Here is a 12,873-nt window from a genome sequence, read left to right on the forward strand (position 1 = left end):
AGTGAGAAATCACCCCCCCGAGGGGGTAGACGGCCATGCTACAATACCTCCTCCATTCTCCTCTTGGGATCTTGGGCACACACACACCCACCCAGCGTGAGTTCAAGCTACCAGGGACGGGACTTGAACTGCGGTCGACTACATGGGAGTCCAGTGATACAGCCATTATGCCAACTGCTGGCCCATGGTGGCTTGCTTTCTTTCTCTTTGGTCAAATTTAAAAAATATAACAATGATAATAAATTAGATCTTTAAAAAAAAGGGCTGGGTTGTTGGGAAAGTTATGGTACCTTTTTGCTTAGAAAAACATTGAGGGGCCAGGAGGTGGCATGGTGGCTGGGGCACTGGATTCCCACATGGCCAACCATGGTTCAGGTACTAGACTTGGCTTCTTCACCCTTTCTTTCTGGTCAAATTTAAATAATAAATAGGGGGAACCAGTAGTTAGCATCTCACTTTCTGTCTCTCTTTCTGGTGAGCCCTATAGCAAAAACCTCTTAAAAAAAATTTTTTATAGAAATATTTTTCTTAATCTAGGGCCTAGCAGTTGGTGTAATGGCTGTCACCGGACTCCCATGTAGTCGACCGCGGTTTGAGTGCCGGACCTGGTGGCTTAAACTAACGATGGGCTTGTGTGCATACGTGCCCAAGAGGAGAATGGAGGAGAAGGGACTGCGGCATGGCCATCCGCGCAAGGGGTGGTTTCCCACTTTCTGTCTCTCTGTCTCTATCTTTCTGGTGAGTGCACACACCCTATGGCAAAAACCTCTCCAAAAATAAATAAGTATTTTTAAAAAGATATTGTGGGACCAGCAGTTAGCATAACGGCTATGTCGCTGGACTCCCATGTAGTTGACCGAGGTTCGCATCCCGGACCTGGTGGCTTAAAACTCACGCTGGGTGCGTGTGCGTGCGTGCGTGCCCAAGATCCCGAGAGGAGAATGGAGGAGAAGGGATTGCGGCGTGGCCATTCCCCCTGGGGGGTGATTTCTCGCTTTCTGTCTCTCTGTCTCTCTCTGGCGAGCATACGCGCCCTATAGCAAAAACCTCTCCTAAAAAATAAAAAATAAATAAAAATAAAAGGATATTGAAAAATACATCATGACATTCCCGATGACCTAATAATTAAGCAAAGACGTGTGATTTGCTATGGCTTAAGTCCTTCGGAAAGGGTAGCATTCTCAGACCCCAGACATTGGGGCAGCTCTGTCAAATAATGCAGAAAGCATGGCAGTGGCTGATAACCCACAAGAAAGCAGTGCGGTACTGAAGAACCTTCGCAAAGGACAGTCTGGTGCTATGATTCAATCTGAGGGGCAGGGACTAAAAACAGATGGTGGCAGGGCCAGGGCAGAGCCTGCCCAGAGACTTGCTGTTACTGTACCGATGGGAATGGAGGCAGATATGCCCAGGCAGCTGAGTCAGAAGGCCTTAAACAGAAAAGTGAGCGTCACACCCCCAACCCCCAACTGCTGAGTCACTGAGTTGGCACTCGGCCATCCCGCTGAACTAAGGATTCAGACCATGGCCACATAAAAACATGGGGAATTTGGGGAAAATGCATTTAGTTTGCTTGTGGGACGTGGTTAGAACATACCGTTCAAAGAAAGCAAAAATGTGAGTGTGAAAGTAAAACAAAGGCATTTGAGGGAGCCCTTGGGAAGATTTCTTGCAGTAAACAACAGTGAACAATGAAACTGGCGTTTGGATAGGATTGGAGGCACTTCGTCTCTCAGTTTCCTATGCCCTCCTGGATGCTTTGACTTTCTTGCATTTGCATGTGCATTGACTGGTAAAATAGGAGTCTGCCTTGCAAATCACTAGGAATGGGGAAAAATGTTCCGTATAGCAAAGTTATAGGACTAAGTGAAAATAAATAGCCTACGTACCAAACATAATAGATCTGAACGGCGAAGACTCCCTACTAGAAGGCAGTATTTAAGTTGGGTCAACCCAGAACCCAAGTAAAGCTGCCCAAGGCTGTAGCTGCCATCTTGGGGAGGACAGAGCTGGCATCCGACCGGAATGGCCCACTTTAAACTTTCCTTTCTGTCTGGGGTGATGCTCCGTCATCCCACCTGAACCCTGGGCACCATCTTGGGCTGCCTGTCTCCCTCCCGTGTTGGTCGAGTCCGTGACCCCCGGGGCATTTCCTGAACATCTGTTTTACTTTGCTCCTCTGGGTGCCCCTCCCTCCGTTTGTGTTCAGGCCTCGGTCATTTCTCTGCACACCCTGTGTCTCCCCTCCCCTTTCCTAAGTGCTGTCTTCTGCCTCTACTCACCCTCCTTTCATCCAGTCTTCTTCACCTTGCTGCCAAGGGGATTTTTTCAGAATGCAAGTACGGTGGATTTACTCCTGCTTAAGGTCCTCCCCTGGCTTCCCCTGCCTACGAAATCAATCTCTGCCCCAGCCTGGCCCTTGATTGGTCCAGTTTTCTTCCTCTGTATTATAATCACAGCAGCTTGCTAACGACACCTCCCACTCCACCCTTACCCGCTGGCATGAGCAATTCCTGCTCCTACTAGAAGATGAGAAAGATCCAGAGGCTTCTAGAACATTCTTTATCAAGTGCTGGCACTATACTTGAGGTTTCTATTCTCCAGGGCTAGCACTGTGCTTTGGCATTTAGAAGAGTCTTCATAGGAATTCACTATGAATAAAAAAGAAAGCCTTAAGGGATTCACATCTAGCTAAGTCAGGACATCTGAAACCTCGAATGGGGCAAAGTACAGCAACCTGGTGACATAGGTCGCATGTCAACCTCTGAAGTCTGATGGAGGAGACAGGGTTGTCAGGGATGCTTTTACTATCCTCTGTCCAGAAGCCGCCTCTTTTTTTGTTTAATTGCTGGAGAGTCTGTACAATTGCTAGAGAGAGGGAGCGAGAGAAAGTAGCTCTTTTTTTTTTTTTTTTTTGGGGGAGGGGGATATTCATGATATTTAAGACAGGACATTTTCAGGAATATAAATTTTACATATATGATTACAAATATTTTTGAGAAGTTTTTGCTATAGGGCGCGTGCGCTTGCCAGAAAGAGAGAGAGAAAGCGAGAAATCACCCCCTTGGGGGGATGGCCCTGCTGCAATCCCTTCTCCATTCTCCTCTCAGGATCTTACACGCACAAGTGCCCAGTGTGAGTTTAAGCTGCCCAGTCCGGGAATCGAACCGCGATTAAGTACATGGGAGTTCAGCAATGTAGCCATTACGCTAACTGCTGGTCCCTAAAGTAGCTCTTGATGGGATGTGGTCACACTGTAGCCCCTCTGTTGCGTCTCTCCATTCCTTCCATCTGGATTTGGGGTTTGTCCACACATGCACTGTGTGGGAACAGGACTCGAACTGTAGTCTGCTGCGTGGGAATCGAACCGCGATTAAGTACATGGGAGTTCAGCAATGTAGCCATTACGCTAACTGCTGGTCCCTAAAGTAGCTCTTGATGGGATGTGGTCACACTGTAGCCCCTCTGTTGCGTCTCTCCATTCCTTCCATCTGGATTTGGGGTTTGTCCACACATGCACTGTGTGGGAACAGGACTCGAACTGTAGTCTGCTGCGTGGGGTCTGGCTCACTTAACACTAGGCCATGGGACTGGCCTGAAGCCTCTTTTTTTTTTTTTTCCTTAGAGATGTTTTTATTTTTGCTATAGGGTGCATGTGCTCGCCAGACAGAGAGAGACAGAGAGACAGAAAGCGAGAAATCACCCCCCAGGGGGGATGGCCACGCCGCAATCACTTCTCGGGCACGCAGCACATGTGCCTGGCGTGAGTTTTAAGCCACTGGGTCCGGGACAGGAACTGTGGTGGACTACATGGGAGTCCAGTGACATAGCAATTACGCTAACTGCTGGTCCCATGGCCTGAAGCCTCTTTAGTTTTCGTTTTTTCAAACTTGTCAGAGGGTGTGGGTGCTCGCTGGAGGGAGAGAGAGCACTGCCCATGGGACCTGGTCATGCCACAATCCTCTCTCTCATGTCTCTCCCTCCTTTTGGGTTTCTGAGCACACATACACACGTGCCCAGTATGGTTTTCAAGCTGTAGGGTCTGGGTCTGCACATTGCACCATGTGGAATCCAGCTGCCTTAACCACCAGGCCATGGGCTGACTCTTATGTGATTTTTTTTAAAAAAAGAATTATTTTATTTAACTTTATTTATTTATTTATTTTAATTTGACCAGAGAGGGACAGAGTGAGAGAAGGGGGAAAGGGGGAGAGAGAGAGAGAAAGAGGGAAAGCGAGAAATCAAGCCACTAGGTCTGGGACTCAACCGCAGTTGGCAATGTGTGAGTCCAGTGCCCTTAACTGCCATGCCACTTGCTGGCCCCTTCTGTGATCTTTGTATGCTATTGGCCCCTTCCCACAATTTGAGGCTAGACTAAATAGCCCTCTCTATTCAATTGACAGCCTCCCACCCCCCTTAATTTGAAATCATTGTTTACTAGTTGTTCACTGCCTTGCGCTCTCACTAGAGGGTTTTACTAAGACGGGCCCAGAGGATGACTTGTGGAAAACTGAAGCTTGAAACCCAGAAAAGCAGCTGTGCCCCTGTGGCTCAGGCCGGGGTCATGAGGCTGTGGACGCTTGCTGGGCTGAGGTGCCGGGGCTCCGGTGAGAGCAGCATCCACCAAACCTGGCGACTGGCCCCGGGGCAGACGGAACAAGTTACAGTGGCCCTGGAGAAGGGAAAGGAGGACTCTGTTCTTTTTTTTTTTTTTTTAAATAATTCTTTTTTTTTTTAACTTTATTTTTTTAGTTTGATCAGAGAGGGACAGAGTGAGCATGAGAGAAAGTGAGAAAGCAAGCCGCCAGATCCGTGGTCAGCCATGTGGGAGTCTAGCGTTCTCAACCACCACACCACCCCAGAATCTGTTCTTTTACAATGTACAGAGGACCAGTCAGCTTCTTTTACAGCGTACCGTAGTTTTGAAACTCTTTCAAGGCAAGGACTTCAGAGAATCTGATAAAGCTTCCTCCAGAGTAGCATGTCCCCGAATGTGACAAACGTTGATGTTATCAGCTGGCTGTAGGCTGTGGCAGCTGGGGTCTCTACCCAGTCATAGCTCTTGAGGGGTGAACAAGAGCTCTTCTCTGTCCCCAGTCACCACCGCTTCGGTTCCACAGGGTGTCGGCTCCCACTCAGGGTGATGTCTTATATCTCCTTGAGAGGATTGTTTTATTTAACGTTATTTTAATTTGACCAGAGTGAGAGTGTGAACGTGAGAAATCAAGCCAATCAAGCCACCAGGTTGAAGACTTAGAACCATGGTCAGCCACGTGAGAGTCCAGCGCCCTTAACCACCACGCATTCACACGCCCTCTAGAAACCTGTAATTACCCAGGGGGACTGCCCTCGTTTCCTTCTGCCAGACTCTGATGTGGGCTTGGCCTGTACCAGGCTCACCAGGCTCTGTGCACACTCACGCTTCCTTCCTTGCACCCCTCCTCATCCTCATGAGGCAGCGGGGGTGTGCGTGCTGTTTCTGTGTGGACAGAGCCCACCAGCTGGACCGAGGCGCAGAGCTGGGCAGCATGCACACCTCACTTGCCTGCCGTTTAATAGTGACGAAGTCACACGTCACCTGCTTGGTTTCCTGTTTGGGGGTTTGTAGCTTGCTGAGCACTTTCAGGGGTGTGTTTGTGTGCTGAACTTATTCTGGGTAGCAACTCAAGAGGCAACAAGCAATGGGGCCCATTAGCTGTTGTACTGGTTCGCCTATCAGAGAGCATCAGGCTTCATTGAGGGGAAAAAGCAAACTGTATCATCGGCCCAGGATTTCGGTGGGATGCTGGAGCACTGCCCCAGACAGAAAGGGAAAGATGGTTATTTCAAGACAGGTATGCTTGCATACTGGGAGTGAGCTCTGTCTACACTGAGAAAGCAGTTATCACCTTGGGCAGCTTGCACTTGCACAGAAAGTAGCTAATTAATACTTAAAAGGAGAAAACATGCTGGATTAGTTTTGATGTTAGGTGTCTTTTATTTATTTATTTATTTATTTAGGTGCTTTTCTATGTAATGCTTGAAAAAGAACAGATATATGTGTCACCCCAGATGGGACTCGAACCCACAATCCCTGGCTTAGGAGGCCAGTGCCTTATCCATTAGGCCACTGGGGCTTCACGCAAAAGACGCCGATCACATGCCTCTTAAACTGTGACACTGCAGGCTGCGAATGACGTCACAGCAGGAAGTATCCAGGTGCAAAACCCAACCATATGCAAACCAAACCTCGGTCTAGGAAGCAGCGGTCCGAAGCCGATCCGGCGGCATTTCTATGCATAAAACGATGGTAGAGATTGGAAATCAGTCATAGCCGGGATTAAAACAGTTCGACCACGAAGGGACTCGAACCCCCAATCTTCTGATCCGAAGTCAGACGCCTTATCCATTAGGCCACGCGGTCTCCTCGTAGCGCCAACTCTACCGGGATACCTATTTGGTGACACCACATGCGCTCACGGTAACAACCCCCACCGCTGCAACTGGATCAGCCTTCGCGGCGCCCCTGACTTACTTTTCGGTTCACTGAACGCCATCTGCTCCGAGGCGGACTGCGCGCACAGCCCCTCCAAGCTGCGGCATCCGGCTCACTCTCTGGAGGTCGCAGTGCATTGTGACTGCGTGGTCTAATGTGTAAGTCGTCTGACTTCTGACCAATAGGGTCTGGGTTCAAGTTCCTTCTTAAAGTCCTTTTGGGCGTATGTCCGTGCCCCGGCTCGGTAGCGGGTTCGTCCTTCTCTGCGTTCGCGGATGCTTGGCTCCCTCTGCCGTTCGATGCACGCCCCCTTTCCTTGGAACAGCGCCCCCTACTCACAGCGCGTCACTGCCAAGTCGCCTCGGCCAGGGCTCTAGCTCTTCGCGTAGTTCAGTAGAGACACGGCGTCCGGCCAGGGATCTACCCGGTTGTCCCTCTGGCTTCTTGAGACTTGGATCTTAGTCCTATGGTGGAACCGTTTTGGGCACGTGGGTCCGCGCGCGATAGCACCGAGCACGTGAAAACATTGCCTTGTTGCGCCCCAGTGGCCTAATGGATAAGGCACTGGCCTCCTAAGCCAGGGATTGTGGGTTCGAGTCCCACCTGGGGTGGCGTAGTCGTTTGTGATCTCTTTTGGTTCCTTAAATAGGGATACCTCCCGACGCCACCTGCTTCCCTGCACGTCCCTTCCCTGCTTGTGGCTCACTCTTCCTGTCTCCGACCGCCCTGTCTTGGGAGGTTCTCTGTGCTCAGAGCTTTATTGATCTCTGGCTTCCGGCTTAGTGAGGTCGGCGTCTGTTATGACCTCGGGTCTTGGGGTTTCTCCGCTCGCTGGATGTAATTCTCCAGGGGAAGCCTGCCTGCACGCTAAAATCTCTGAGCTGTGCAAAAGTTCGTGCATAATCCCCAGCAAAAGCGTTCGTTAAACAGACTCACTTAACTGTTGTGTTCCTTCGCTCTACTATTAGATTATTTTTCAATGCGGGGTGGCAGGGACCTCCCTCATAGGTGCGTGGCAATCAAACCGTAAATTAGGGTCGAAACAGACTCTCTCAAAGTGGGAAGTTCAAAAATGCTCATCTTTACCCCAGGTGGGACTCGAACCCACAATCCCTGGCTTAGGAGGCCAGTGCCTTATCCATTAGGCCACTGGGGCCCGCGGCTCAAGGCTCCGGCATCTTCTCCTCTCATAGGTGGCAGGGCTGGAGCTACAGGGGACGATTTCAGGAGGACGTACGTTCTCGAGCAGGTTCCATCCGCCGTCCGCCGGGTGCGGCGCGGTGAGTGCACACGGATATTGCTCCGCGCCGGTCGCGCACAGCCTTCTGCCTGGTGGGAAGACACTGCGGTGGGAGGTGAACCGACCGCACGGAGGAGTGACCGGCGCCAAACTCCAGTCACTCGCTGGGGACGCACAGTGGCGCCTAGGCGGCCAGCTGTGAGGCTCTCTGCGCGCCTGGACCTTGGGGTGTAAGACTGCGTTGGGGGGCATTTCCTCCTACCACCCTGAGCCATCTTGTCCACCGCTAAAGAACTGTTAGAAAATCCAGGGAGTTGATGAAAACGTAGTGTGGGAAGCGAATGAGAACACCACGTAGCAACTGCGAAAACTGAGACATAAACGCTGAACCCCTCCCTCATCAGGAAAGAAAAAAACAACCGGAGGAACAAGCGTTCCAGTCGTAACAGCAGAGCTGCGCTGAGCATTATGTGACAAGTCTTAACATACAGAAAGACGGCCAAAGAGAGCCTTCACTCTAATATTTCTTTCCATTAAAAATGTTCGTCAAAAAATAATAAACGAACACACTTAAATCCATTATTGGGACCAGCAGGTGGTGGTTAAGGCGCTGGACACTCCCACAGGGGTATAAGTGGAGTCCTGGACCTGGTGGCTTGCTTTCTCACTTTCCCTCTCCCTCTCCTTCTCTCTCTCTAGTCAAATTAAAAAATAAGTGAATGAATAAATAAAATTAAGCAAATAATTCTTTAAAAAAATAAAATCCATGATTAAAATCCGTACACATCTTAGGGCCACCAAGTGGCGTGGTGGACTCCCACATAGCCAACTGAGGTTCAGGTCCCGGACCTGGCGGCTTGCTTTCTTACTTTCCCTCTCTCTCTCACTCTGTTCCTCTCTGGTCAAATTAAATAAGTAGGTAAATGAAATTAAATAATTCTTAAAAAAAAAAATCCATGCACATCTCAAAGGTGTAAGCACAGGAGCTCCGGTCAGAGGCGGCGTTTATCCGTTGTGTCTGCTTTGAGACCTTGCCTGTCTGCCGCAGAGTCACAGGTAAGGGGACTTGGAGACATTCTTTGTTTTTCTCTCCCAAAGGTAGCAGCTGTAGAAACCTTCCTCTTTCCTCCCCTCACCAGCAAGAAGGAAGACTTTAGCCCACCTGGCTCCCATCCACTGCCCCAGCCATGGACTCCGTGAGTTAATTACTGTGTCCATCTTTCAAGGTCGCAGCCGCGTGGTGGTTAAGGACGGGGGACTCCCACGTGCACTGCCCTCCTGGGTCCACCCACAGGGGTGCCCTGTCTGCCTCCATCTACCTGAGTATCCCCAGGCTCCCCAGCTGCTCTGGGCCATTCCCAAGACACCATTTCCCCCCTCGGTCCTGGCTCTCCTGTGCCCACCTGGCCCCCAGCGCTGGGGCTCCGTTCCCTGTCCTGGCATCGCTCCTGGGCTCTCCTGCTCAGGACCACAAAGCCGGCTCCTCCCAGTCAGGACTTCGTGTCCACAGCACACAGCAGGGCCCCTGCCATGCCCTGTCCTGCTCCTGCACCACCAGGCGGCTTTCTCCCGTCTCCCCAGCATCTAGTATTCCTCTCCCTTCCTGGTGCCACTGACTGGTCCCAGCGTGGGTCCTTGGCTGCTCACAGGGTCAGCGGGCCAGCCGTGCCCACTTTCCTGTCACGGGCAGATCAGCCTCCCCGCAGCCTCTCCACAGAGGCAGCAGCTATGTGGTTTGGCAGACCTGGCTCCCAGTGTGGCAGACTCTCTCAGCTCCTGGTCCCCAGGTTCAGCCGATCTGGGCTACTAATCACGGCTAACAGTCCCTGAGCGCTAGCTCCAACCAAACCCACACACTCATTCATTCCAACCTAACAGTAACCCTATGAGCTGGGGCGGTTAACATCATCCGGTTACAGGAGGGTCAGAGAGGTTAAGTCATTTGCCCAAGGTGCCACAGCCCAGGAGGTAGAGAAGTTGCTGCGTCAGAGCCCATTCTGTCAACCATGAGGGTTCAGTCCCAGAGCAGGCAGGGCTGGAGTGGTCCCCCCACTGGGGCCTGCAAGGGACAGGCTCTTCCCATGCTCACCTGGCCAGCTCCCTGTCCTGGGCCATCTCGAGCACCTCACGAATGTCTCTGACCCCCCAGCTGGAGCGAGTCGCTCCCTGGCCTCCCACGATCTACTGAGACCATTCTTACATCATTTACCATGGAGCAGGAGCCCATTTTCCTTCTCATTTAGAGAAAGTAGTTTTTTTTCAATTGTAGGACAGGAAATGTTGTAAAGGTTAAAGCAGTTGGATCCCCCATGGCTGACTACACGCCTCCTTGTCCAGACCCGATGGCCTGAAAATCGCACCAGGTGTGTGCGTGCATGCCCAAAGTCCCTAGGGGAGAGTGGCGAAGGGATTGTAGTGTGGCCATCCTTGGTGGGGCGGGTGCGTTCTTTTTCCAGCCCTCTGTTTCTCTCCACATGTGACCTATAGCAAGACATCAGCTTTGGAATTCGCTGGGGACAGAAGGAAGACTGAGTCTATAGTAAGCGATAGGCCACGTGGGCCCTCCCAGACAGAGCCGGCACGGCCACCCCAGGGGGATGTCCACACCCAATCCCCCCTCCTCCACTGTCCTCAGTGTGGGATTCAGCACCTCCACCACCACACCTGGCGGGCTCTTCTGCTTGGCTTTTACAGTCTCCTGATGAAACGTCCCCTCTCTGGGAAGAAGGACTCTGTTTTGTTCGATGCAGACTCTGCACCATCTCATCCAGTGTGTGGCGTTCAGGCACTGTTTGTTGAATTCCTGAGCGAAATGATCAAAGCAACCTCCAGGGCCTCAGCCCCTCCCAAGAGCGGAGTCCCTCAAGGACAGGTGCTGTGTCCCCACATCCCTGTGCTTGAGGGCCCCACTCACAAAGCGCTGGACCTCTAAGTTCTTCACTTACGTTCATGGCACTACAGCGGGGTGTGTGAGAATGAGAGCTAAACGACACAGGGTCTAAGGAGTTCCCAGATGCCAGGGTGATGCCAGCCCAGCGCCTCTCTCCCCACCTACTGGGCTGCAACAAGCTCTCCCAGCCTCTGCAAGCCATTCACCCAGCACCCAACACTCCTTCCCACTCGAGAGCCTTAGGACTCCAGCCTGTTACCCACGTTGCTGCAAATGTAAACGCCTCACATTGAGTTTGCAGCCCTGCTCTCTCTGCATGGAGCCTGACCTCTCTCAGCTCGCCTCTTGTGACGCCCTGAGCAAACCCACCATTCAGCGCCAGCCTGCCTGGCACCCTCTGACTGGCCTCTTCACCACCTCCTGTATTTGTACCGTTCCCCCACAAATGGCACGCCCCTCCCCTTTTCCCCCACGGCCCAGCTCACACGGCAGGACCATCTCAGCCCTCCCACCCACGGTGTGCTCCCTGAGGGTAGACACTGACACGCCTTCCGGTTCCCCTGCGGTGTGAGTGCTCAGTGTCCAGTCAGCTGGGAGGCAGACTTCAAATGGAGAAAGGCAGGGATTCCTCTCTGAAGCGTCCTGAACGAGAACAGAAGCCTGCTGGGGTTTCCGATTTTACTCAGCCCTCAGATGAATAATGAAGCTTTGCCGACATGGCGAGGACCCGGAAAGACCTTTGTAAGCCGGGCCTGCAACCCGCATTCCGAATGGACATCCCTGTGCTAGCTCCAGGACAGACGTGCACGCGGGGAACGCTCAGCCGTGGCTGCCTGCCCTGCGGCGTGGGCTCTGCCAGCTGTGGAGGGTGGGCTCAGTCCACATCCACCCTCCTGCCTGTCTTTATCGCGGAGCTGATCCTCTTTTGTCTCAGCCTTTCCCGATTCATGTTTTCTACCCTGGAAACAAGAAGACCGCAATTAGGCCCAGATGCGCAATGAGTGCGTTTTAAGGCGGTGGGAAGAGCTGGAGCCCCAAGGAAGCCCAGCAGCGGAGTGGCCGGGTGCCACATGGGAACCTCCGCTCCAAGTCAGAGCCTCTCTCCTCTGCCCGGTTACTGGCGGTACTGTGTCTCGCCCACCCTGCCCAGGGCAGAATCTGGCACCTGAGTCTCTTAAGTTGAGCGTCTTCCTTGGATGGCTCCTTGGGCACCTGGCTGGCCTCGGCAATCATGTCTCGAATTTTCTGCAGGCAATCTGCCAGATTCCGGAACTGGTAGCGGCTGCTCTCAGAGGTGAGTATCAGCTCTCCTGACCTGTTGATCTTATTTTTATGCTGCAAAGAACAAAGGTAAAACAGGAGTCCGACAGGGGAAAGGTTCAAAAGCCACTGAGGAGCTTCCAGAGAAAGAAAGGGGGGGGGTGGTTACCGTGATGGCGATCTTCTGCCGCACAGGCTCTGCAATCCAGTCGGCGGTTGCCAAGTGGAACCTGACTTCAGCCTTGGAATTCACTGTGGATGCAAGGAAGGTGGGAGTAAGGGCCCCAAGCTCTGGGGAAGCTCAGGACCTGGGCAACTGCTGACTGACCCCAAACAAGAGCTGGCCAGGCACCCCACCGTGGACCCTGCCCGTGTCAAAGCTGGGCACGGGATGAACCGTGTGGGCCTCTGTGCTCCTCCAGGCACACTGCTACTACCCAAGTCCCCCATTCAGCAGACGGCCTAGCGGTTACATTGCTGGACTCCCACATGACCAACTGTGGTCTGAGTCCCAGACCTAGCGGCTTAAAACTCACGCTGGGTGTCAATGCATGCATGCCCAAGATCCTGAGTGGAAATGAGGGAGAAGGGATTGTGGTGTGGCCATCCCCCCGGGGAGTGATTTCTCACTTTTTCTCTCTGTCTCTCCAGCAAGCACACACGCCCTATAGCAAAAATTTCTAAAAACAAAACACAAAACCCCCCGTTCAGACCCCGGCAACCAGTTGTGCAACCCCCATTCCAAATGGACAGGACAGTGCGGCAGAACAGACTTCTGGTAATGAGACGTCCAGCCCTCTTACAGCTTAGCCGGGCGCTGACCATGGGGGCTCCACGGGGGTGACGGAGCCTGTCCTTGGTGCTGGCTGCCAGCTCACACTGACTTCTCTGTCCAGACTCACGAGCCGACCCCGGCCCTAGCAGCCCACAGCGGAGAGGCTGAGAATCAGCCCACATTCCAAAGAATGAAGAGGATTATTGTACAGTGGCCTTATTTAAGTTCCTGCT

General features: G+C 52.3%; 1 protein-coding gene and 4 non-coding genes across 7 annotated transcripts in view; 1 reads left to right on the plus strand and 4 right to left on the minus strand.

Moving 5' to 3' along the window:
• Positions 1-6,043: 6,043 nt before the first annotated feature.
• TRNAR-CCU (transfer RNA arginine (anticodon CCU)) lies at positions 6,044-6,116 on the minus strand. The gene has a single exon. It is a non-coding gene; the product is annotated as a tRNA-Arg (tRNA).
• Positions 6,117-6,330: 214 nt separating this feature from the next.
• On the minus strand, positions 6,331-6,403 carry TRNAR-UCG (transfer RNA arginine (anticodon UCG)). Its single transcript has one exon. It is a non-coding gene; the product is annotated as a tRNA-Arg (tRNA).
• A 610-nt stretch (positions 6,404-7,013) lies between these two features.
• Positions 7,014-7,086, plus strand: TRNAR-CCU (transfer RNA arginine (anticodon CCU)). Its single transcript has one exon. It is a non-coding gene; the product is annotated as a tRNA-Arg (tRNA).
• Positions 7,087-7,558: 472 nt separating this feature from the next.
• TRNAR-CCU (transfer RNA arginine (anticodon CCU)) lies at positions 7,559-7,631 on the minus strand. The gene has a single exon. It is a non-coding gene; the product is annotated as a tRNA-Arg (tRNA).
• Positions 7,632-11,266: 3,635 nt separating this feature from the next.
• The window catches only part of MRPL58 (mitochondrial ribosomal protein L58), a 7,210-nt gene continuing 5,603 nt past the window's right edge, over positions 11,267-12,873 (minus strand). For 2 of the 3 annotated variants that reach the window (XM_006145836.3, XM_006145835.3), the window contains exons 4-6: positions 12,035-12,117; positions 11,771-11,940; positions 11,267-11,564 (exon numbers count right to left, since the gene is read on the minus strand). In XM_006145836.3, the coding sequence (XP_006145898.1) occupies positions 11,480-11,564; positions 11,771-11,940; positions 12,035-12,117 (338 nt within the window). In that variant the 3' untranslated portion in view covers positions 11,267-11,479. The remainder of the gene's footprint in view (positions 11,565-11,770; positions 11,941-12,034; positions 12,118-12,873) is intronic. The other variant, XM_014586780.2, reaches the window with a different exon arrangement.

The sequence above is a fragment of the Tupaia chinensis genome, unplaced genomic scaffold, assembly GCF_000334495.1.
Source record: "Tupaia chinensis unplaced genomic scaffold, TupChi_1.0 Scaffold000159_1, whole genome shotgun sequence".
NCBI lineage: Eukaryota > Metazoa > Chordata > Mammalia > Scandentia > Tupaiidae > Tupaia > Tupaia belangeri.